At 52.4% G+C, this 26,179-nt stretch overlaps 1 protein-coding gene across 2 annotated transcripts in view; it reads left to right on the forward strand.

The window, feature by feature from the left end:
* The first annotated feature begins 374 nt into the window (after nucleotides 1-374).
* NECTIN2 (nectin cell adhesion molecule 2) overlaps nucleotides 375-26,179 on the forward strand; it is a 35,394-nt gene continuing 9,589 nt past the window's right edge. Inside the window, exons 1-5 of one of the 2 annotated variants that reach the window (XM_010586907.2) lie at nucleotides 375-644; nucleotides 15,116-15,493; nucleotides 19,587-19,883; nucleotides 21,439-21,556; nucleotides 22,152-22,300. In XM_010586907.2, the coding sequence (XP_010585209.2) occupies nucleotides 560-644; nucleotides 15,116-15,493; nucleotides 19,587-19,883; nucleotides 21,439-21,556; nucleotides 22,152-22,300 (1,027 nt within the window). In that variant the 5' untranslated portion in view covers nucleotides 375-559. The remainder of the gene's footprint in view (nucleotides 645-15,115; nucleotides 15,494-19,586; nucleotides 19,884-21,438; nucleotides 21,557-22,151; nucleotides 22,301-26,179) is intronic. The other variant, XM_064293792.1, reaches the window with a different exon arrangement.

Genomic DNA, 26,179 nt, shown 5'->3' on the forward strand with positions numbered 1-26,179 from the left:
ATACCGAAGAGGGCGGGTTCGAACATCGAGAGGGAAAGGGTAGAATTCTGGGAGAGGAGCGAGCACAGAATCCTGGGGAGAGGCGGGTGTTGAATTCCGGGGGTGGGCGGGGTCAGGATCCAGACTCGGGCAGAAATAGAACACCGGGAGGGGGCGGAGTCAGGATGCTGGGGGCGGGCGTAGACTCCTGGGAGGGGGCGGGGTCAGAAGCTTGGGGGCGGGCGTAGGACCACAGGAGGGGGCGTGGTCAGAATCCTGGGAGGCGGTCCGGGTAGAATCCTGGGTAACCGCCCGGCGGAGAATCCCGGGAGGGGGCGGGCCGGAGCCCAGGGTCCACTCGAGGGGGCGGGGAGCAAAGGGGTGTGTCCTGTGACGTCAGCGGGTCCGAACGGCCAGAGCGGAGCTAGGGGCCCCGGGCGCGGACACAGGAAAGCTGAGCGCGGTAATAACCGGCCTGGTGCCGGGGCCCTTCAGGCACCTGCTCCCCCACCCACCCGATCAGCGCTCGCGTAGTGGCCCGCGGCCCCCCACCGGGGTCCAGTCCCTTCCCGGGCCCTCCATGGCCCGGGCCGCAGCGCTCACGCCGTCGAAATCGTCGCCGACGTTGCTGCTGTCGCTGCTGCTGCTGCTGGTCTGGGAAACCGGTGAGAGCGCGGGCGGCCCCGGGGACTCCTCTTCCTCCGCGGGGACCCTCCCCCATCCCCCACTTTCTATCCCGCACTTACCCCCAGTTTACCGAGCCCCCCTCTCTTGTGCCGCCTTCCTGGCTGACTCTTCCTCTCTGCCTCCTGCTCACCCCTCACCTCCATTCTCAATCCCAACTTCTGTTCCTCTCCTCCCCCTCCCTGAGACCCTGCCGCTGAAAGGGTTAAACCTGAGGTCGGCCGGAGCCCTCACGCCCCCTCCCCACCCTGCGCCGAGCTGTTAGCCCGGATCTGGGTTTCCGTCTCCACTTCCCCACTCAGGAATGTAGGGAATGTCTCCCCCCACCCCAGCAGGAGGGTCGCGGTGATGAGGCGAGACCACCCCCCGCCTCTTTTTCCTTCTCCCAGGGCTGAGCGTCTCAGGCCTGGAGAGAATTGAGGGCAGGGGCCTGGTGTCGACCACGAGAGTAGTGGGGAGCTCGGACTTGGGATCTCGGAGGGTGGAGGATGAGAGTTTGGGTGACCTAGGGGAAGGGCCGAGGGGATTCAAGTCCGGATCTCAGGGAGCTGAGGGCTCCGACTGTGGGCCTCAGATTACAAGGGTCTGGAGGCTTACTCCTTGGTTCCAGAAAAATTCGGGGCTAGGGTCTCTGTGTCCTGGGTTCCAGGTGGAATGATGACCAGAAGCTCTGTTTAATGGGGTCCAGACAGAACTAGGAAAAGGGACTCAATTTTGTGGGTTTCAGATTTAATTTGGGGCAAGAGGCTCTGTCTACTGGAGTCCAGATAGAACTGGAGCCTGGAGGGTCTCAATCTTGTGGGCTCCAGAATTAGTTGTGGGTAGGCTTATATAGGGGCCCCAGTATACTGGAGTTCAGGTAGAGCTGGAGCCTGGGGGCGGGGTCTCGATCTTGTGAGCTCCAGATTTAATCCTGGGTTGAGGGCTCTGTCTACTGGAGTCCAGGTGGAGTTGAATCCTGGGGGTTCTCAATCTTATGGGTTCTATATTTGATTGTGGGCAGAGGGCTCTGGGTTTTAGGTAGAATTGGGGGGCGGAGGCTCCATTTCATGGGCTTCCGATTTCATTGTGGGCAGAGGAATGCCGTATGAGATCCTGATATAACTGGGCAGGGACTTGGTCTCCTGGGTTCCAGATACAGTCGAGGGCCGGAGTCTTGGTCAGCTGGGTCCCAAGCAGAACAGGAGGCCCGTGTCCCGGAGGCCAGGGGAGGGGACATCCCTCCGTGTGAGCTGTCGGCGGGGACGTCCCGGGGGAACTTTTCCCGGTTTCACTTTAGCCGAGCCGGGCGGGGCGGGGCGGGCGCTCTCCCGACTCCCGGTTCCGGACTCCCGGGTTTCGGTACCTTATCTTTCCTCTCGCTGCGCCTTTGTCCTCTGAGCCGCTGCTGGAGTTGGGCGGCAGGAATCGCCGCCCTAATCCTCCGCCCCACCCTCTACTCTGCTCTTAACCCTACCCACCCCGCCCTTCCTCCTGTCCCCACCCCCGCTTGGGGGCGAGGACCCCAGGGGAGGGAGGGGCTAGGAGGGAACAGGTGAAGGAGGTGCCGGCTCCGCCCCCTGCAGGTGACCGGGCTGTTTATCCTCAGCTGGAATCTCGGGATGCTGGGGTTTCCCTACGGTTCTTTCAGAAAGGGGTGCGGAGGGATGTGGGAGTACCCGAGCCAGCTCCCTGGTGTCGTTCCCCACCCCCCTCCGGATGTCTCTGAGTCTCTATCAGCCTTGACCCAGAGCTGGGGACTATCTCCTTCATCCCCCTGCCTCGTGTCAAAGACCCTATCAGAGCCTCTGAGTGAGTGCTCGGTTGACTTATCGTGGAAGGTTCTAGATAGCTTTCACGGAGAGTTCTAGACTGCTCTAGGAGGCAGGTCCTATACCTGTTCTCATTTTGCGAATGAGGTAACAGATGCTCAAAAAGGACAAGCCACTTTCCCGGGTTCCACAGCCAGTCCTTGGGGAGTCCAGCTCCAGAGCCTACCCTCTTTGCTCTTCTGATCCGCTCTGTTCAGCTGGGTGGGAGCCTCTTTGAGCCTCCATTTTCCTCCTTTGTAAAAGGGAGATAATAGTCCCTTCTGTCTTAGTTGTCTAGTGCTGCTGTAACAGAAATACCACAAGTGGGTGGTTTTAACAAACAAATTTATTTTCTCACAGTTTAGGAGGCTAGAAGTCAGAATTCAGGGTGCTGGCTCTAGGGGAAAGCTTTCTGTCTGTGTCAGCTCTGGAGGAAGGTCCTTGTCTCTTCTGAGCATCTGCCCCTGGGCGATCTTCATGTGTCTTGGCATCTCTCTTCCCCCTTCTCTGCTACTGCCTTGCTTGTTTAATCTTTTTAATATCTCAAAAGAGATCGACTCAAGATACATGCTACACTAATCCTGCGCCATTAACATAAAAAGGACAGCCCATTCCCAAATGGGATTGTAACTGCAGGCTTAGAGGTTAGGATTTACAGCACATATTTTGGGAGGACACAATTCAATTCATAACACCTTCCCTGTGAAGCTATGGGAAGGATTTAAAGGTCCCACTGGCCCCAAGTGAAAGCTTTTAGTTCCTGGAAGGGGCCGTTCCCCTTAACTGACCCTGAAGCCTTCTGCCTCAGCTCTCTGCTGGCTGATTCTGTCTCTTCCCTTCTCTCTCTGTGGGTCTGTCTACCTTTTTCCTTCACCCTCCCTTTCTCTTCATTTCTCTCTTCCTCTGTCTCTCCCTCCATGTCTCTCTGGAGTGCTTTCTCTCTTCCCTTCTCCCAGTCTATTTGTCTGTCTCTCTCCATCCATCTCTGTTCACCTGTCTCTACCTCCTCTGTCTTCCCCTTCCTCGGCCTCCACAAGGGATGAGGGAGCCCCACCTGGGCTGGCTCCCCCTCCCAGTGCCTTTCTAAGCGTTCACTGTTCATCCCTGGTGGTGGAGGGGGACAGGAGGAAAGGGGACTGCAGGTCTAGCTGTCACCTCTCGTTAGGCAAGGGGGGCTGGGCAGAGGAGAAGTGGGGGTGGGGAAGGGATACAGAAGAGGCTGGATATACAAAGATGGGAACAGATAACAGGAATGGGAGCAGAAACGGACAGAAGGAAGAAGTGGAGGAAATAAATTTGGGAAGAGGCCAGAGGCACGTGCAGGAATGAAGTGGAGAGATGGAGGGGAAAGACACAGGGATGGGGCAGAGAAAGGGGGGGAAGAGAGCTGGACAAAGACAGCGGGCTGAAGATGGGAACAACTAAAGAAGAGTCTGAAAGGTTTGGTGACAGTCAGGGAAGGAGGGTGAAGATGCCATGACCCAGGGAGGTCAGGGCACAGCCGAGCCCAGTCTCAAGGCCAGTCATGTGTGGGCCACAGGGAGTGGTGCACATAGAAAGGACAGGGAGTGGGGCATGCAGGCCAGCTCCCCCGCCCCTGCCCAGGATGCTGTTACATTTTTAATGTCCCAGGAAGGCTGAGAAATGGAGCAGGAGGGGGAGGAGAAGAGGAGGCCCAAGGCAATGGCCCAAGCTGGCTTGGGCAGAGAGAATATTTATCAGAAAAGGGGATAGGAAACCCCAGGGTCAGAGACAGAGAAGCAGAGACCCTGAGAGACAGAGAACTTGAGAGATTAGAGACTCCAGGAATCTGGTGCAGAAAGCCAGATTCCAGAGACTGGGAGACCCAGACCCCTAAGAACCAAGACCTCAGATGTCACAAAGGAGACTATGAGAACGGCTGAGAACAACGGGGCGAGGGCAGGGGCGTCTTCTTGGACTGAAAGTGTTCTAAAGTTGACTGTGGTGATATACACACAACTCTGAGGATTCTCGAGCCGCTGAATTGTACATTCTAAATGGGTGAATTGTACAGTATATGAATTATATAAAGCTGTTAAATAACCAGGGGAAGGGGAATAAGAGAGACACAGAGCGGAGACCCTGGGAGATACAGATAAGAGTGACAGAGACTCTAACACATATAAGGGCAAAGACCTGAGAGGCAAAGAGACAAAACAAAAAAACCCCGTTGCCTTTGAGTTGATTCTGACTCACAGTGACCCCATGCACGTCAGAATAGAACTGTGCTCCATAGGGTTTTCTTGGCTCACTGTGTTTTGGAATCGACTCAGCAGCAATGGGTTTAGGGCTTTTTTTTTTTTTTTTATGGGCTAATATGCAATTGCCAGGCCTTTCTTCCCACAGCACCGCTGGGTGGGTTCGAGCTGCCAACCTTTAGTTTAGTAGATGAGTACAAACCATTTGCACCACCCAGGGATCTGACAAAGAGATAGAAATTCTAGGAGTCAGAGGCACAGAGGGGCAGACACAAGACCCTCAGAACCAGTTGCAGAGATACCAGAGATCCTGGGAGACACAAGAGACACTGAGAGATGCCTCGAAGAGAATTAAGACTTTCAAGCGATAGAACCTGCAAGAAGGGGAGGTGAGAGTCTCTAAGGGGTAGAGGCGTTAGGTGGTCTTACCAGGGGCTCAGCCCAAAAGAGCAGCCCTACAGATTCAACCCCAGAAGGGGCAGAGCCCACAGGGGAGACCATCAGGGTGGCCCTGGCCCCTGCAGAAAGGAAGGGAAGTCTCAGCCCTCAGTTCTCCCGGGCTGAGTAAAAATCACAATCAGCAGGACAGGCTGGGGGAAGCAGGGAGGGAGGGGCAGAGCTCCAGGCACAGACAGACAGTCCTATATCCTGGCTGCCCCTGCCACACACCCCCCAAACTGGTCGGATTTCCGCTGCGGGGGTGGTCACTATGATGAATGCAATTAATTAATTAATGAGGTGGCTGAGGCAGTAGCTGAGGCCAGGGCTCAAAGCACACAGGCCTTCAAGGGCCTGCTAGGGTCTGGCCACGTCATGCGATGGGAGGGTGGGTCACAGGGTTTTATAGGCTGAGGTTGGGGTAACCCAAGTCCTGAGGAGCCAGCCAGGCAGGGACCCAGGAGCCCAGCCTCCAGTCCCTCCTCCCCAGGTTCTTGGGGTCCAGGGCACCCTAGGCCCCTCCTCCCTCAGACCCAGGGAGCCAGCCCCCAGCTTCGTCCTCCCTCAGACCCAAGAGGCCAGTCCCCAGCTTTCTCCTCCCTCGGACCCAGGAGTCCAGTCTCCAGCTTCCTCCTCCTCAGATCCAGCAGTCCAGTCCCCAGCTTCCTCCTCCCTCAGACCCAGGAGTCTGGGCTCCCAACTCCCTCAGATTCAGGAGTCTAGATTCCCAACCCCATCTTTCTCCAGAGTTCCATGAGTCACTGTGCACACTCCCTTCTGCCTTAGTCTCCCCATCCCTGGGTCTCTCTGTCCCCAGATCTCTCCCCTTGGCTCACACCAGGCCCCAGGCAGCCCTGCGCTCCCGTGGCAGGAAGCCTGCAGGCCCAGTCCACTGGGAGAGGAAGTGTGTCAGGGGACCCAGCTGACACCTCATGAAGCTGTCATCAGGCTGACTTGTCACAGAAGCTGCAGGAGGCCAGTTTTCCCACACCACCCTCCCCCACTGCAGTGCTGGCCACGTCCCAGCCAAGGTCAGAGCTCAGGCACCCATCTGCAGTGTGCTGGACACCAGGGTTCTTATTCCTGGCCAGCCGTCCTCCTGCCTTCATTTTCCCCATCTCCACCTGAAGCACAAACATCGGGGCATCACCCACACCCTGGGTCCCCCTCACCCTCAGAGCCCCGACCCTGATCCAGGCATCTCCTCTCCCCTGGGTCTCTGCCTCAGTCTTTCCCTTCCAAACTGTTCTGAGGCATCTTCCTAAAGCACAAAGCTGGCCTTGTCCCCCGCTCTGCTTATAACTCTCCATGGCTCCCTAGTGCCCTCAGCAAAAAGCCCAAACTCTCACCCAGCATCTGCCTGTGTGATCTAATGCACAGTTGATTCTCCCTCAGCATCTCACTCAGTCATTCAACGTATTTATGGAGCTCCTACTGTGTGCCAGGCACTGTGCCAGACTCTGGGGATACGGCAGGGAGCAAGACAAAGATACCTGCTCACCTGGTGCTGGAGGAGATATAGTAAGCTATGTGTTTTGTAGTAATGGGTGCCAGGAGGAGTTAAGGACAAATAAAGCAGGGTCAAAGCGATAATATCAGTAGGGTGGTCAGAGGAGGCCTCACTGAACAAGACCTGAAGGAATTATGGGAGGGAGCTATGGGGACCTGTAGGGAAGGAGCTGGTGCAAAGGCCGTGAGGTGGGGGACTTACCTGGTGGGTTTAGGAATAGCAAGGAGGCTAGTGTGGCTGGAGCCGAGTTAACCAGGGGAAGAGGATGGGCGATGAGGACAGGGAGGGGACCAGGACAGATGGTGCAGGGCCTCATGGGCCACTGTAAAGACCTGAGCTTTTTTTCTGAGTGATGTGGTAGCCACAGGAGAGCTCTGAGCAGAGAGGAGGGACATGCTGATGTAGGTTCTCACAGGATCCTGCTGGCTCATGTGGAAATGGGTGGTGGGGACAACACAATAGTCCAGGCTCAAGGGGACGGTGGCTTAGACCAGGCTGGAGGCAGTGGGGAGTCCCTGGGTGGTGCAAACGGTAAATGTGCTCACCTGCTAACCAAAAGGTTGGAGGTTTAAGTCCATGCCAGAGGCACCTCGGAAGAAAGACCTGGCTATCCACTTCCAAATAATCAGCCACTGCAAACCCTATGGAATGCAGTTCTACTCTGATACGTATGGGGTCACAACCGTTACTTCAAAACCAACCCATTCTTGGTTTTTGGAGCAGTGGAGGGATCATGTGGTCAGATCATAGACACAGTTTGAAGATGGAGCCAACAGGATTTCCTCACGGACTACGTGTGTGTTGAAAGAGAAAGCAATGAGTCAGGATTGACTCCAAGGTCTCTATCCTGAATGTTTTACTGAGGTGGAAACGCTTTAAAAAATAGACTTGGCCCCACAAGGGGCTAAACCATCCTATTCAGCCATTCAGAATTCTAGTTCTAAGCTCACGGTGGGCATGGGGAAGCAATGGGATTTTAGAACCTGATTCACCTGCTCATTCAGCAGATGTTTACTGAGCACCTGACATGTGCCAGTCTCTGTTGTAGCTACTAGGGATACAGCTGTGAGTAAAACAAGGCAAAAATCCCTGTCCTGACGACGTTCACAGCGTGCAGGGAAGGGAACAGAGCAGCTAGGCAGGAAGGGGAGAGGCTTTGGGGTGAAAGAACTACCTGAGGATTTCACCCCAAAGAAGCTAAATGTGGAGGGTTATCATCTGTAGAAGGAGCCCTGGTGGGACAGTGGTTAAGCGCTCAGCTGCCAACCAAAAGCTCAGCAATTCGAACCCGCGAGCCACTCTGCAGGGGAAAGATGCAGCAGTCTGCTTCCATGAAGATGGCAGCCTTAGGAACCCTGTGGGGCGGTTCTCTTCCATCCTGTAGGGCCGCTGTGAGTCTGAAGCAACTCGATGGCAACAGGTTTCATCATCTGTAGAATCCCGGGGTGGCGCAAATAAGTAACATGCTCGGCTGCTGAGTGAAAGGTTGGAGGCTCGAGTCTACCCAGAGGTGCCTTAGAAGAAAGGCGTGGTGATCCACGTCCGGAAAACCGGCCACCGACAACCCCGTGGAGCACAGTCCTTCTCTGACACACCCAGGGTCGCCGTGAGTCAGAGTCGACTCCGTGGCAGCTGCTTATCATTTGCAGCTGATGGTGCTCAGGTGGCACCCTGGTTGCCAAAGGCAGGCTTCCTCAGAAGGGGGATCTGAGCACCTTGTAGTCACAGGGAAACCTAAGGCCCGGAAGGATGGGTCCCTCAGAAAGGGGTGTGGGGCTCCATGGGCCTAGAACTCGGCTTCCCTTGGAAACAAATACAGGAATCAGATTCTTCTCAGGTCCCTTCCTCCAGGAAGCCCTCCCTCCTTCCCTCAGATGAATGAGGCCCCACCCCTTGCAGTCTTCGTGGCTGGTCTTCTTGTTAGGTGACTCATAGCGACCCCATGTGACAGCAGATCACCGGGAGCTGCTGAGTGGTTTCTAACTGCCAGCCTTTTGGTTAGCAGGCAAGCGCTTTCCTGTTGCACCACCAGGACTCCTTATGGCTGTTCGTGGTGGTCATTTGGGTAGAGCCCCTGAGGCGGGGCTTGCTGGCATGTTTGAGGAAGAGTGAGGAGGCCAGCGTGGCTGGAACTGAGTGAGCAAGAGAAGAGGGTGGAGTTGAGAGCAGAGAGGGGACAGGGAGATTGTGCAGGACCTCATGGGCCACTGTAAAGACTCGGCCATTACTGAAATGTCAGCCCCTGGAGAGCAAGTACCCAACTTGCACCCTCAGCCAGCACAGAGCCTAATACTCCTCCCTCACCCCCTACCACCAAATCCCTTCCTTTTCTAAGTCTTGTTAACATCCCCACACCCAGTCTTAGGCATAACCTCTTGGGTGTGTCTTTGACACCTTTTTGGCCCATTTTGATATTTTTGATATCCATCTCACCACCGGTCCCTCAGGCCTCCTTGGCTTAAGTGAAGTTAAGTCACTCTCCAACTGAAGAACCCTCAATGGCTCCCACTTGCATTCAGGGCAAAACCCAACTCCTTGGCCCCACCCTTCTTTGCTGTCTGCAGCTTTTACAGGTCTGGATGGCTTTCTTGCGTCTGACTTGAGTGCCCTGCCCTTCTCAGCCAGCTAGAAAGGGCAGTGCCTTTGGGGGCTGGGTAGGAAATATGGCCTGGCACATAGTGGGTGCTAGGTAAACACTTGAAGGGGGATCAGGCCTGGTGCTGAGTGCGGGTTGCCAGGCCAGGTGCTTGCTCTCCAGGGGTTGACATTCTAGTGGGGAAGACAAATATTGAAACAAATAATTATCACCTAGAACACCATGGAGACTGCGGGGGGCGGGGGGCGCTGGCCTGACGGAGGGAAGGAGGGAGGACATCCTGGAATAGGGGACCTGAAGGAAAGCTTTGATTCCCTTTATCCCTTTCTGAGAGAAGCCGAGCTCCAGGCTCAGGGAGCTGGGGTGAGCCTGTGAGGGAGAGCCCTGTGGAAAGGTGGCAACCCTTCCTCAGAGCCAGCCAAGTGTTGCCCCTGGAGCTCCATCCCCTGATATTTTTTCTGAGCTTTCATGTGCTGGCTCCAGACCCTTCTGTGTTGGCCACTCATTCACAGCACTGCGTGGGCCAACACTCCAGACCCTTCTGTGTTGGCCACTCATTCACAGCACTGCGTGGGCCAACACAAATACACACGAGTGCCAGATTTGGCCTACAGCAAGCAGCTTACTCACTCTGTCCACTCAGGTACCGGGCCTTACCAAGAGAGTCCAGGAGAGCGTCGCTGAGTGGAATTGTCACAATGGACCCTGGAGGAATTTGGACTCAGAAACCAGGTCACCCAGCTAGAAAGGGGCCAAGGCAGCAGGGAGCCTACGCCGGAGCCGGCTCTGGGGCCCTGAACTCTGCACACCTGGCCCTATGCCCCTCCAGAGGGGAGGAGCCCTATTTCCTAAGGTGGCATCCTCAGGTTTAGTCACAGGGCATGCTGGGGATTCCATGACATGATGATGGGGCACAGTTACACCTTCACCGATGGCTTCCTCCTGAAAGTCCGCGGGGTTGCCTGCTGCCAGGGACCTCTCTTTATTTATTTGTTTAATTGAATTTTAGATGAAGCTTTACAGAACAAACTAGTTTCCTCATCAAACAGTCAGTACACACATTGTTGTATGACATTGGTTAACAACCCAATGACAAGTCAACACTCTCCTTTCTCAACCCTGGGTTCCCTATTACCAGCTTTCCTGTTCCCTCCTGCCTTCCAGTACTTGGCCCAGGGCTGGTGCGCCCCTTTAGTCTTGTTTTGTTCCATGGACCTGTTCAATCTTTGGCTGAAGGGTGAACCTCAGGAGTGACCCCATTACTGAGCTGAAAAGGTGTCTGGGGTCCATACTCTCAGGGTTTCTCCAGTCTCTGTCAGGTCAGCAAGTCTGGTCTTTTCTTTTTGGGTTAGAATTTTGTTCTACGTTTTTCTCCAGCTCTGTCCGGGACCCTCTGTTGTGATCCCTGTCAGAGCAGTCAGTGATGGTAGCCGGGGACCACCTCGTTGTACTGGACTCAGTCTGTTGGAGGCTGTGGTAGTTGTGGTCTGTTAGTCCTCTGGACTAATCTTTCCCTATGTCTTTAGTTTTCTTCATCCTTGCTTCCGAAGAGGTGAGACCAGTGGAGTGTCCTAGATGGCTTTTAAGACCACTACTCACCAAAGTAGAATGTAGAACATTTTCTTTATAAACTCTGTTATGCCAGTTGAGCTGGATGTTCCCTGAGACCATGGTGGGGACCTCTCTTTAGAGTCATCTGTTCACATTGCCTGGGTTCCTGCCTGAGGCAGGACGCGCCCACACACACCCATCCCAGGCAGAAACAGGGTCCAGAATTGGATCATGTGCCCTTAGCCCTGCCTCAGGGCTGAGTGAAAAGAAAGCCAAAAAACAAAACCAAATCTCTTATGCCCTTGAGTTGATTCCAACTGATAGTGACCCTGTAGGACAGAGTAGAACTGCCTTGTGGGGTTTCCCAGGCTGTAATGATTATGGAAGCAGTCTTTCTTCCAAGGAGCAGCTGGTGGTTTCGAACCTCCCACCTTTTGATTAGCAGCGGAGCACTTTAACCACTGTGGACCAGGGCTCCTTCTGAATGTCAAGAGCCCCTTGTAATTATACCTCCTCACTGTGTTTATTTAATAAGCCCTGATCTTGCGTTTCCTGTGGCCCTTTGCTAAGTGCTTTGCAAATATTTCTTCTTCTTTTTTTTTTTTAATTAATGTTTTTTATTTTTAGTGAAGGTATACACAGCACTCCCATTCCGCATTTTCTAGACGTAATGATCAGTGACATTAGTTACATTCTTCACATTGTATCAACATCCTCCTTATTTCTGTTCTGGTTGCTTCATTCCCATTGATTTAATGTCTGCCTTCTAACCTTCTCATCTATGCTTTAAAATAGCTGTTGTCCCACAGCTACCACGGCTTCCACCAGACTGAGTCCAGCACAACTCACTGGTGCCCAGCTACCACCACTGACTGCTCTGACAGGGATCACAATAGAGGGTTCTGGATTGATCTGGAGAAAAATGTAGAGCACAATTTTAACTCACAAAAAAAAAAAAGACCAGATTTACTAGTCTGACAGAGACTGGAGAAACCCTGAGAGTACGGCCCCTGTCACCCTTATAGCTCAGTAATGAAGTTACTCCTGAGGTTCACCCTTCGGCCAAAGATTAGACAGGCCCATAAAACAAAATGAGACTAAAGGGGCGCACCAGCGCAGGGGCAAGGACGAGCAGGCAGGAGGGGACGGGAAAGCTGGACAAATGGAAATGGGGAATCCAAGGTCGAGAAGGGGAGAGTGTTGACATGTCGTGGGATTGGCAACCAAAGTCACAAAACAATATGTGTAAACCTTCATCTAAAGTACAATTAAAAAAATTTTTAATAAAATCGCTGTCGTCCATTTGGTCGCATATAAATTTTTTTCTTTTTTAAGAATGCAATACTCAGGGGTGACAATCTTTGCTTTTTGAGCTAAACTGTTACTTAGTTTAAAGGTGACTTCAGGGGATAGTTTCAGTTCAAGGTTTGAAGAGCAACTCAGGGCCATAGTCTTGGGAAATTGTCTAGCCTCAGTGGGTCCAATAAGTCTGGATTCTTTGAGAATTTGAAGTTCTGTTCCATATTTTTCTCCTTTTCTGTCAGGATCCACCTACTGTGACTCTGACCAGAACATTCAGTAGTGGTAGCTGGGCACCGTCTAGTTCTTCTGATCTCAAGGTAGAGGAGGCTGTGGTTCACAGAGACCGTTAGCTCTGTGATTCCAGTTCTCGGGTTTCCTTCTTTTTCTTTTGCTCCAGACATATAGAGACCAATAGTTGTATCTTAGATGGCTGTAATGTTTCTTAATTTTTATAGCAATCTTAGGAAGAGGGCACTACTCTTATTCTCTTTTTACAGATAAGGAAACTGAGGTACAGAGAGGTTAAGTGGCTTACCCAAAGTCACACAGCCAGTAAGTGTCAGAGTCGGCATTTGAACCCAGGCAGCCTGTGCTCTCTATGCCTCCATGATGTACTGCCTTGCATGACAGGGCAGCATTCCTCTTTATTCCTGTTTTTATTAGATGGAAAGAAAAAAGGTAATCTGAAAAATGAAAACGTGTTCACCCAAAAACTTGTACATGAGTGTTTATAGCAGCATTATTTGCAATAGCCAAAAGTTTGGAAACAACCCATATATCCTTCAACTGATGAATAAAAAGGTAAGTAAAATGTGGTCTAGCCATACAATGGGATAGTATTCAGCCATAAAAAGGAATGAAGTACTGATGCGTGCTACAATGAGGCTGAACCTCAAACACGCTAAGTGAAAGAAGCCAGTCACAAAAGACCACATATTATATGATTCTATTTATATGAAAGTCCAGAATAAGCAAATCTATGGAGACAGAAAGTAGTAACTACCTAGGGAGAGAAAAAGGAGCCCTGGTGGCGCACTGGTTAAGCACCCGGCTGCTAACCAGAAGGTCAGTGGTTTGAACCCACCAGCGGCTACACAGGAGAAAAGCCCCGGCAATCTGCTCCCGTAAGGATTTCAGCCTAGGAAACCCTCTGAGGCAATTCTACTCAGTCCTATAGGGTCGCTGTGAGTTGGAGTCAATTCCATGGCATATAACAACTGGGGCGGGGGGGCGGTGTTTATTGGGGTATTGGGAAGTGACTACTTAATGGGTATGGGGTTTCCTTTGGGGGTATGAAAATGTTCTAAAATTGTTTATGATAACCCGCAACTCTGTGAATATACAAAAAGGCATTGAATCGTACACTTTAAATGAATGAATTGTATGGTGTGTGAATTATATCTCAGTAAAGCTGTTTAAAAATAAGATAGGCCAAAGAGAGTTGTAGGTTCACAGAAAGGTATGCAAGAAAGTGTAACTGAGGGAAAAATATAAGACTAGCCTCCCATTTTAAATTTCTTAAAGTTTATTTGTGATAGACTTATTTTTATTGATTTATCTTAGGAGGATTCCTTTTTCCCCCCGTTTTCCTTGTGAAAAATTGTAAACATATCAAGTGTAAGTCCCAGGAGTGGTCCAGGAGCCCCCCTCCTCCTCCACACTAGGCTTGGCAGGAGGAACACATGGCCACATCTGCTTCGTCTCTTCCTCTGTCGTTGGTTGCCGCCCAGTCGATTCTGACTCCTGGTGACCCTGTGTGTGTCAGAGTAGAACTGCACACCATAGGGTTTTCCGTGGCCGATTTTTCAGCAGTAGATTGCCAGGCCTTTCTTCCAAGGTATTTCTGGTGGTCTCGAACCTCCAATCTTTTGGTTAGCAGCCACATTAACCTTTGCTCCACCCAGCAACTCTTCTTATACAGTTTTTTTTTTTTTTTCTGAACCATTTGAGATTGGAGCCCTGGTGGCACAATGGTTAAGTGTTAGGTTGCTAACCATAAAGGCCAGCTGTTGGAGTCCACCAGTCCACTCCTTGGAAACCCTATAGGGGCAATTCTGCCTTGTCCTATGGGGTGGCTGTGAGTCAGAATCAACTTGATGGCAGTGGGTTTTGTTTTTTTTTTTTAATCTTCTAAAGAAAAGGAATTCTACATGACCACAATTTAATTACTGTACCTTAAAATATTAACATAATAACTCCATAATATCATCTAATCTGGAGATCCCTGGGTGGCCCAAATGGTTTGTACGCACCTGGCTGGTAACTAAAAGGTTGGTGATTCACTCAAATTCCTTAAAAAAAAAAAAAAAAAGCCAGACCTATTGGACTGATTGAGACTGGAGGGCTCGAGGCTATTGCCCTAATATACTCTTCAAACTTTGAATGGAAACTAACCCCTGAGGTCACCCTGTGGCTAAATAACAAATTGGCTCAAAAATAATGAATATTACCTGTAAGTACTGTGCTCCTTTAAAAAATCGCCTATGTGAGACCAAACGGTCAACAATTACTTTAAAACAAAGATGAGAATGTAAGGGGGCAGGGAAGCTAGATGAGTGGAAAGGGAACAACCAGAATGGAAATACTGAGAATGTTCACGCGTTGGGAAGAATGTAACCAATGTCACTGAACAACTTGTGTAGAAATTTTTGAATGGGAACCTAAACTGCTGTGTAAACCTCCACTGAAAACACACAATAAAATATTAATTAATAAAAAAGGTTGCCTGTTCAGACCCACCCACTGGTGGCTCGGGAGAAAAGGCCTGGTGATCGGCTCCCGAAAAATCAGCCATTGACAGCCCTGTAGAGTACAGTTCTACTCTGTTGCACATGGGGCCACCGTGAGTCAGAATGGACTCGATGGCACACAACAACAACATCTCATCTAGTCCAGACTCAAATTTCCCTAGTTCCTCCCAAAATGTCTTTTGGAGCTACTCTCTCGTAGAATCAGGATCCTGCAAGGCTCTTGCATTTCCCTGTGGGGCCCCCTCCGCGACATCCCCACCTGGGGCCTGCCTTACCTCCTGTTCTTCTCTTCCCAGGAGCCCAGGACGTGCGTGTCCGTGTGCTGCCTGAGGTCCAGGGCCGCCTGGGGGACACTGTGGAGCTGCCATGCCACCTGTTGCCACTGACTTCTGATGTACGCATCTCCCAGGTGACATGGCAGCGCCTGGATGCGGCTGGGGGCACCCCAAACGTGGCCGTCTTCCACCCTTCGTATGGCCCCAGCTTCCCCAGCCTGAAGCCGGGCCGAGATCGGCTGTCCTTCGTCGCGGTCGGGCAGGGCACTGACGTGAAGCTGCAGGACGCCACGCTGGCCTTCAGGGGGCTGACGGTGGAGGATGAGGGCAACTACACCTGTGACTTTGCCACCTTCCCCAATGGCACTATCCGAGGAGTGACCTGGCTCAGAGTGATTGGTGAGCGGTAGTGGGACGGGAGGGTGAGGGAGCCCCATCTCTCATTCAGCTGTGACGTTGACTTGCCTTCTGGTCTCCAGTCAATTGAGAAACCCTCACTGAGCATCTACTATGTACCAGACACCAGGCAGTGGTGGTTCTGTGGCAGAATTCTCTCTTTCTTCCTGGAGACCCTGGTTTGATTCCCAGTCTATCATTGGAGGCTTGCATGTTGATGTGATGCTGAGCAGGTGGCAGCAGAGCTTCCAGACTAAGACGGACTAGGAAGAAAGGCCTGGCAATCTACTTCTGAAAATTAGCTAATGAAAACCCTACGGAGCACGAGGGCCCCATCCACAGCTGATCCTGGGGATGGCACGGAACTGGACAGCATTTCATTTCATTGTGTATGGGGTCACCATGAGTCGGGGCCGCCTCCACAGCAGCTAACAACGTGTGCCAGAGCCTGTTTAGAATGGTGGGGATACAGCAGTCAATGAGGCACTCATTCACCAAACATTTATTGAGCACCTGCTGTGTGCCAGGTACCGTTCTAGGCTCTAGGGATAAAACAGTGAGAAAACAGACAATTCCTTGCCTTCATAGAACTTACTGTCCAGTCATTGGGCACCAGAGAGTAAATAACATACGTAAGGAAAATGAAGAGGATGTCAGGCAGTTATCAGTGCTTTGGGAGAAGGGACAGGAAGGTGGAGAGAGGTGGGCACGTTGTCATTATAGTGAGGGAGAGCTGGGAAGGTGATATTTGAACAAACACCTGAAGGAGATGAGGGAGCCCTGTGGGTAACATGGGGAATAGTGTGCCAGGTAGAAGAACGGCAAGTGTAAAGGCCCTGAGGCAGGACACCTGGAATATTTGCAAACATCCAGGAAGCCAGCGTGGCTGGAGGTGTATGAAGGCAGGGGAGAGTGGGAGTTGATCAAGGAGGTGATTGAGACCGTGTGGGGTCTCGTGGACCACAATGCCTTTGGCTCTTGCCCTGAAACGGGAGCTAGGGGAGGTTCTGAGCTGCGGAGGGATGTGACCTGGTTTGGGTTTTCCCTGGCTCATAGCTGCATGTGGGGGGCCAGGAGGGCGAGGGTGGAAGCAGTGATCCAGGCAGGAGTTGATGGGGCCTAGAGCAAAGTGGAGATAGTGGGGTGGCAACAAAAAAAAGCTCAGGTTCTGGAAATGTTTTCGACATAAAGCCAGAGAATAATCAAAATAGGAAACAAAGGGGGCACTGGCATGTGGTCATACTCACTTAAAATAAGGGACCTCGTGACCTAATTGACATGGAACAGTTGGGGAAAGTGTCTGACAAAAGGACATTTTCATCAAGCCCTGATGTGTCAGGAGGAGCCACCAAGGGCACCACAGAGAAGTGGGTGTAGAGGTAGAGGGAACAGCATGTGCAGACACAGGGAGGTGGATGCAAGTTTGACACTTTCCAGGAGCCAAGAAGAGGCCAGTATAGTCCTTTCCTAGGGCTGCTGTAACAAGTATCACCAAGCGGGTGGCTTTTAAGAACAAATGTATTGATTGTTGCACAGTTCTGGAGATAGGAGTCTTAGATCAGGGCATCAGCCATGTTGGTTCCTTCAGAGGCCTCTGAGGGGGGATCTCTTCCAGCATCTGGTGATGGCGGCCATCTTGGTGTTTCATGGCTTGTAGAGGCATCACTCTGATCTCTGCCTCTGTCTTCCCTGACTGCCTGCTCTCTGTCTCTCTTTCATAAGGACACCAATCTTATTGGATTAGGACCCATCCTACACCAGGATGACCTCACGGTAACTGAACTGATATGTCTTCCAAGACCCCATTTCCAAACAAGGTCACATTCACAGGTACCAGAGGTTAGGACTTAGGCATATCCCCCAGGGGGACACAATTCAACCCCTAACAGCAATGAGGCTAGTGAGGCTGGCTGAGGGATTCAGTGACCCTCCGTGACTCAGGAGAACTCAAGGGCCAGATTGCATAGGCCTCGTAGGCCAAGGGGAAGCGGTTGAACTTCATCCTAAGGACCATTCGGAGCCATCAGTAGGGTTCAGACTACAAGAGTGACCTGACCTGATTGTTGACATTATAAACAGATGAGCGGCTGCTGTTTGGAGGGCCATCGGAGGGATGGACAGAGAAAAGAAAGTAGAGAAAAGTAGAAGGTGACGGAGGGAATTGGCTTAGAAGAGGGAGGAGGCAGCGGAGGTCAAGAGAAGGAGGTAGAAGGAAGATGCTTTTCAGAGCTAGAAGGCACTGGACTTGTCCATGGAGGAATAGAACCAGGGAGAATCCCCAGCCTTCTGGCTCCAGCGGGGGGATGTCCAGCACAGCCACAAAGCAAAATGGGGAAGACTTACGAAGGTATTTTTTCAAGGGATATCCTTTCTTGCTAAATCTCAGGAAGAAGCACCCCATTGGGATTCCCCTGAGATCCCACCTTCCCCTAGTAATTTCTCAGAAGCCAACTCACTCAGGACACTTGATTTTTCCCCTCTCAGCCACAGAGAGTTTGAGAAGTCTACCCTGCGCCATCTCTGAGTAAACGCTTTCCTTTCCAAGAAGCCCAGAAACCATGGTTGTTTTCCATCATTCGAAGCACAGCACAAAAGTCTCTCTTCACGTATGGTCATTTGTCCTGTGCAAGAGATGACTTAGAGAACACTTACTATGCACGAAACATGTGCGAAAGATCCCTGAGTGGTGCAAACAGTTCATGCTTGAGTGCTAACCAAGAGGTTAGTGGTTTGAGCCCATCCACCAATACAATAGAAGAAAGGTCTGGCGATCTGCTTCTGTGAGGATTACAGCCGAATGGAGCATTTCTACTCTGTAACACGTGGGGTGACTTGATGTCAATGGGTAGGCATATACTGGTACTGGGGAAGGGATGGAAGACAAAACAGCCAAGTGTCTGCCCTGACGGAGGGAACAGGTGACGTGCGAGCCACTAACAGGAGATGGGACGGAGCCTGAGAGGTCAGAGAAGTTCCCTTGAGGAAGTGAGGCTTGGGCTTGGATTTGGAGAATGAGGAGGAGCAAGGTGAGGGGACGGGGAGGCCAGGACATTCCAGGCAGAGGAGATGAGCATGCAGGGTTGCCGAGACCTTGTGCTGGGTGGGGGCGTGGACCGAGGGGAGCATTGGGTTGGGTGCCTGGAGTGGTTGGCAGAGGAAGAACCATGCTAGGCTCTGGGGGCCGTGGGAGGCGTCTGAAAGGATGTGGTTATGGTTGGCTCTGGAGCCTCACCCTGGCTGCCATGGGGGACAGATGGGAGGAGCAGGCAGGGAGGACATAGGGAGGCCTGTTGGAGGCTCTGCAGGGGTTAGGGGAGGGGGTTGTGGGAGAGGAGAGAAGGGAAAGGCCATACCACAGTTGAGCGGCTCAGAAGAGTCCCCAGATGGAGAGTCCTGAAGGCGCTTGGAGACCTGAGTCAGAACTCAGGACAGTCTGGGTTAGGGTGATGCATCAGTGACAGCTGGTATTATACTATTCCTCCTGGAGTTTTTGTTGTTTTTTCCCTAACATTTTCCCATGTTTTCCAGAAGGACAGGGTGAAAGGGCAAAAAATGACCAGCTTTGGAAATCTTTATCCCACTTCCAGCACTGCGTGATAACGCTGATTACAGGAAGAGAAGTTGCTGGCATGGGGGGTCTGGCCAGGTGGAACTTTGGGACACGTGATTCTGTATGGGTGGGGATTTTCTTTTTTTCTTTTTTACTATTGTAAAATTGGCTTTTCTTTTCCAGTCCTTTCCAGGCATTTGGATCCTGTCTCTGGTTTTCTGGCTGAGAGTACAGACATATCATATCGCAGCAAATATGTATATAGCATAGTATGTGCCAAGCACGGTCTTAAATACTTTATGTATTCATTAATTGAATCCACTCAACAATCCCATGGGGTGGGCACTTTTATGATCCCCATTAAACAAAAGAGGAGACTGAGGCACCAAGTTGTAAAATAAGTTGTCTAAAGCCACACAGCTGCTGAGCAGCAGAGCTGGGAATGGAACCCAGGCAGGCGTGCCTCGACCCCCTGCTCCACTGCTCAGGTGTTTGTTGAATGGCTACAGGCATGATATGACCTGCCGACTCTGTCCTCTTCCCCAGCCCAGCCCCGGAACCACGCTGAAGCCCAGGAGGTCACACTCAGCCTAGAGCCTGTGCCTGTGGCCCGCTGCGTCTCCAGTGAGGGCCGCCCACCTGCCCGCATTTCCTGGTCCTCGTCCCTGAATGGGAAGGCCACTGAGACCCAGGTGCCAGGATCCCTGGCCGGCACCTTCACTGTCACCAGCCGCTTCACCCTGGTGCCCTCGGGCCAAGTAGATGGTGCAAAGGTCACCTGCAGAGTGGAGCACGAGAGCTTCACGGAGCCCGTCCTACTGCCTGTGACCCTCACTGTACGCTGTGAGTACACCAGGTTGTGGCCCACCCCAACCAACACTGTCTACACTGGCATCTCTCAGGCAGTGTCTACACTGTTCCTGAATGTGGGCTCCATTGGTTCCCCTAAGCCACGTTCTTTCTACACTGCCTTCTTCCCATTGTCTATGTTGGCTCTCCTGAGCCACTGTCTACATCGTCCCTTCATTGTCTACGCTGACTTCCCTGGACAACATCTACAATACCCCCAATTGCCTACACTGGCTTCTCTTCAGCCTCATGTTGTCTACAGTGGCTTCCCTGGGCGCTCTCTATGCTGACCCCAACCAACGGTATGCCAGAGTGGGCTTTCAAGAGCCAGTTTTGTGCACTTCTTCCCAGTCCCACTTTCAGTGAACTTACATTGGTAGCTTGAAATCAACCATGGGGATGGTATTTACACCAAGGAAATTGGCAAACACTGCAAATCGGGGCTTTTTTTTCTTTGCTTGCAGAGAGCCAGTTTACTAGCACAGCAGTGCCCCCCAACATTTTCTATGCTGGCTTCCATGGATCCCAGTTGGCACTGCTCTCTTACTGTCTATATCAGCTATCCTGGGCCATGGTATACACTGCCTACCCCAACATTGACTATGTAGCCCCTTACATTGTCTAAATTGGCTTCCCTGGGTAATGTGGGTAATGTCTATATTGACTCTCCTAGGGTCTCCACACCGACCTCTACCCCCTGATATTATTTGCATTGCCCCCGCCCCGAACCCTGTCAATACTAACCCCTCCCAATATGTTTTATACTAGCTGTTCCAGAAACTGCCTATTCTGACACCCCCTAATGTTACTCATGGAGCCCTGGTGGCACAGTGGATAAGTGCTCAGCTGCTAACCAAAAGGTCGGTGGTTCAAACCTACCAGCTGCTCCTCGGGAGAAAGATGTGGCAGTCTGCTCCCGTAAAGAGTACAGCCTTGGAAACCCAATGGGGCAGTTCTACTCTGTCGTATAGGGTCACTATGAGCTGGAATCGATCTGACAGCAATGGGTTTGGTTTGGAATGTTACCACAGACTCCCCTTGATGGTCTCCATATGAACCCTGCCAAATAGGAACTTTACCAGCTCTCCTAAAAACTGTCCAAAGTTACACCACACCCCAACTCAACATTATTGACACTGGCTCTGCAGGCAATGCCTTTGGTCACACTGATGCCCCAAGCTGTGTCTACACTGGCTCCCTCAGGTAGTATTCACCGTGCACATGTTGGAGCTCCCGAGTGCCATCTACACTGAATTCCTCCAGGTGTCTGCACTGGTTCCCCAAACACTGTCTGCTTCGACACCCTTCCTGCCCACATCATCTGCTCTGGGCGTGTGGAAAGGAACACACACACACTATCTACCGTGGCTTCCCTGCGCAGTGTCTACACTGGCCTCAGCCTACCCAGCCCGGACTGTCCCGCCCTCAAGAGTTTCCCCTGGTCTCCTCTTGCCAGTTCATCCCATTGCTTTAGGATGGCATTTATTCCCTTACCTATCCACTCCTGGAATTCTCTCCATCTCTGAGCCAGCCCCCTCATTTCCCTTAGACGCCCCTGAGGTCTCCATCTCTGGCTATGATGACAACTGGTACCTTGGGCGCAGTGAGGCCACCCTGAACTGTGACGTCCGCAGCAACCCAGAGCCCACAGGCTATGACTGGAGCACGTGAGTCCTGAGTGGACCCGGATACCTGGGTCTGAGGGGGTAGGGGGCCAGGGGCCTGGACTCCTGGATCTGAGGGAAGAGGGGACCGGGGGCCCAGACTTCTAGGTCTGGGGGAAAAGGGGGCTAGGGGCCCAGGATTCCTGGGTCTGAGGGAGGAGGGGGCCAAGGGCCCAGACACCTGGGTCTGGGGCTAGGGGGCCAGGGGCCCAGTATTCTTGGGTGTGATAGGGGAGGGGGCCAGAGGCTGGGGACTCCTGAGTCCTTAAGAAAGAAGAGAGCTGACAATCTGGGGTCTCTGGGGTACATTTGGAGCCCTGGTGGCGCAGTGGTTAAGAGCTTGGCAGCTCACCAAAATGTTGGCAGTGTGAATCCACCAGCCGCTCCTTGGAAACCCCATGGGGCAGTTCTGCTCTGTCCTATAGGGCTGCTATGGGTCAGAACTGACTCAGTGGTGAAGGGCTTGATTTGGTTTTGGTTTAGGGTATATTTTGGGTCCTGGGAGGCTGGTTCCTGAGGACTTATGAGCAGGGACCAGGTCTGTGTACCCCTGTCAGCCCCAGTCTCCCCTCACCTGACCCACCCACCCCTCCCCCAGGACGTCAGGTGTCTTCCCACCCTCGGCGGTCGTCCAGGGCTCCCAGCTGTTCATCCATTCGGTGGACAGACTGCTGAACACCACCTTCATCTGCACGGTCACCAATGCCGTGGGCACGGGCCACGCCGAGCAGATCATCTTCGTCCGAGGTAAGCAGGTTTGGGGGCAGCATGAGAGGACCCCAGTCTGTTCCCTAATCATCCCACCCCCTGGGTGTAGGGGGCTTTGGGGGGGCTGTGCCGCCGACGTGGGCAGGGACCCAACCCTCCTCGCTGAAGGAGGCAAGGGCAATTGGCTTTTCCTTCTGGCCCTGAGGCTGGGATCTAGATTTGGGGTAGCATGGAGGGGAGTTAGGAGGTGAGGCTTGTGCTGGGGACTTTCTAAAAAGGAAAGGCCAGAGAAGCTTCCAGGGGCTTCAGCTTGGGAAAGACACACCCACACAGCACCACACATGCCGTCAGACAGCCAAGAGTCAGGCCTCTAGACAGAAGCACAGATGAGCACCGGGACACGTAGCCAGGAGGAAAGGAGTGAAGCCAAGCTAGGCCAGGGGAACTGGCTACTGAAAACAGCGCCGAAATCCCAGTCGGAGACCCTCAGGCCTGGAGAGACAGGGGCTGCTACACGCTGTACGCCCCAAGACACAGACACACGACACCAGACTGGGAATAGAGCCCCCGACATCAGCACAGCCAGCAGGACCCTCACCTGCAGAGACTCACCCCAGGCTCCGCAGAGATGCACTGACATCCAGACACTCGCCCATAACGTCACCCCACACACTCACAGCCATCATCACCAAGACACACCCCTGAGACAACAGTGGCTGCAGCCAAGACACACTTAACAAAGAGCCAGGTGACACCCAGCCAGAGCCTGTAAGACGCCACATGGACCTGAGAAGAGCCAGGCTTAGGAACACCGTCCCGCAGCACACCTGTGCACACACCACACCACGGGGCTCGGGGGGCGGCTGCTGCTGGCGAGAGCAGAGCCCCTTGGAAAGGAGGCAGGCACACAGAGATAGGGTGCCCCGTCACACACAGACACCTAGAGACAGACACCCGTGGCCAGAGACAGGAAACAGACCGTCTTAGTGACACATAATATTACACCATCTGCCACACACCGCATATACACTCCCCACACATACACACACACACACACACACACCTCACACACTACATACATACACCACATACGGCCACATACCACATACACGCTCCACTCACATACACACCACGTATGCACCCACGCACATCCATACACATTACATACACGTCACACACCATGTACACACTCCACACACATCCACACACACCACATCCACACCTCCCACACACCCATATCCACACTACATGCACACATACTACATGCGCACCACATACCACAAACCCACACACGCCACACTGTGTATGCACTCATGCAAATCCATACACATTACATACATGTCACACACCATGTACACACATCCACACACTACATCCACACCATGTACAACCACAGACCACATCCACAACCACATGTACTACATACATGCCACACATACACAGTCCACACACATATACACACACTACATATGCACCCAACACCACATATACACCACACACACTACATACATACTACATACACACTACATACTCACCCACAGACATCCATACATTCTACATACATGCCACATACACACCCACACACACCACACACTACATACACATCTGCACACCCTACATATACACCAGATACGCATTCACACACACTACATACACAACCAAAAAACCAAACCAAACCCAGTGCCGTCGAGTCGATTCCGACTCATAGCAACCCTATAGGATGGAGTAGACCTGCCCCATAGAGTTTCCAAGGAGTGCCTGGAGGATTTGAACTGCCGACCCTTTGGTTAGCAGGCGTAGGACTTAACCACTATACCACCAGGGTTTCCCACCACAGACCATATACATCCCCACACACAGTACGTACATATTGCACACCACATACACCCCCATACACACTACATACATGTCACAGTCCACACATGTCCACACACATTACTGACATCCACACACACATCGACATCCACACTCCATACACACCACACACTTTGCACCACTCATACGCATACACCACATAACCCAAGCACACTACGCACACCCAGCACACACATGCTACACACACACACGCACACACACACACACCCCGCACAAATGCAAACATTCGGAGAGACACCCGAACGTAAACAGACCCTTCATCAGGAAGTCAGAGACGCTCACCAGGGAGAATGAGGTACCTACTCAGAAGCACTGTGCCGAACAAGAATCCCACAGAGACCCTGGCCCAGCCCCAGCAAGTCTTACACGCTCACAACAAACACATTTGGAGAGGAGGACACTATCACACAGACCACCTGGAAGCACAGAGAACCTCGGTCAGGACCAATCCCACATGCAGAAACATCACTCACACACAGAAACTTAGGGAGAAACTCAAAAGAAGTTCCCAGGGTGCACGCCCTCAGGAACTCTGGGGAAACCCCTTTACGGGGGATTCGCAGCACACAAGTAGTCATCGGACAGATATTTGTTGAGATTTCCTGTTTGCCAGGCATTCTGTTTGGTGATGGGAATAAAAAAAAAAAACCCAATGCCGTCAACAATGGTGAATAAGACACAGTCCCTGCCCTCCAAGGTACACCCAGGGGAGGGTCAGCTCCACCCACCAGCAAGACACCAAACTGGAAATACACCTAAGATCTTGCTTCCCACTCCTACTCACCCACTAGGCACCTCAAAGGCAGGGAGCCTGCAAAACACAGAGTCACACTGAAGGATTATTGGAGGACAATACAACCCCACCAAAACATGGACACCCCCAACACACGGCAACACTCTCTAGAGAAACCCCGGGGCCATCTACTACCTGAAACACCTCCAGCCTCAAAGAAAACACAAGCTTCAGGATCCAACCCTTCAGCGATGTATTGTTGTTAGCTGCTGTGGGATCAGGCCCACACGCAAATGAACAAAACGCTGGCTGGTCCTGCACCAGCCCTGCGATTGATCGTGGAGCGGACTGTTCTGATCCATAGGGTTTTCATCGGCTGGTTTTCCGAAGCAGATCTCCAGGTCTTTCTTCCTAGTCCATCTTAGTCAGGAAGCATCGCTGAAATCTGTTCAGCATCTAGCAACAGGCAGGCAAGCCTCCACGGACAGACTGGCGGTATCTGCGCATGAGGTGCGTTGGCCGGGAACAGAAGCCGGGTCTCCCGCGTGGCAGGCAAGAATTCTTCTACCGAACCATCACTGCCCCTTCAGCATGTATACCCACTGCAGCAAACACATGGAGCCCTGGTGGTGTAGTAGTTAAGGGCCCGGCTGCTAACCAAAAGATTGGCACTTTGAACCTACCAGCCACTCCTTGGAAACCCTGTGGGGCAGTTCTACCCTGTCCTGTAGGGTCGCTATGAGTTGGAATTGACTTGATGGCAGCGGGCTTCGGCTTGCAGCCTACACATACTCAGAGGCCCCAGCAAAGAAGCACGCCCCCCAGAAAAACACTAAGCACTGTGAAAGGATCCTCCCTTCTACCCCATTCCCGCCAAAGGTAGCCACAGACCTTGCTATAGTCAGAAACAGCATCATACAGACACGCCCAAAGATGGATGCTGACACACACTCGGAGCACTCAGGAAAGCCAGTCTCAAGGGGGCGAGTGCGCCAACACCGGTACCCACGCCCTGAGAGAAAGCATGCTCAAGTCTCTTGTAGAGTCATGCACAGAGACCAGGTCCTTATTTCCCACACACATGCGTACTCAGACATGCTGTCGCAAAGCCACACTCTCAGGTTTACCCTAGTCCAAGCACAGGTGTCCCCGCTGGGAGCTGCATCGGGGCCGCCCATGAGCTCTAGAACTCCAGGTGCACAAACACAGCCAGCAGCCGTCTCCAGAGCACTGCCTACAGAAACACAGAGGGCATTCCACACTGGCTTATGCAGTACTTTCCAGGTGTTTTTAACCAGGTCGCCTCATAA

Source organism: Loxodonta africana, chromosome 11, assembly GCF_030014295.1.
Source record: "Loxodonta africana isolate mLoxAfr1 chromosome 11, mLoxAfr1.hap2, whole genome shotgun sequence".
Lineage (NCBI taxonomy): Eukaryota > Metazoa > Chordata > Mammalia > Proboscidea > Elephantidae > Loxodonta > Loxodonta africana.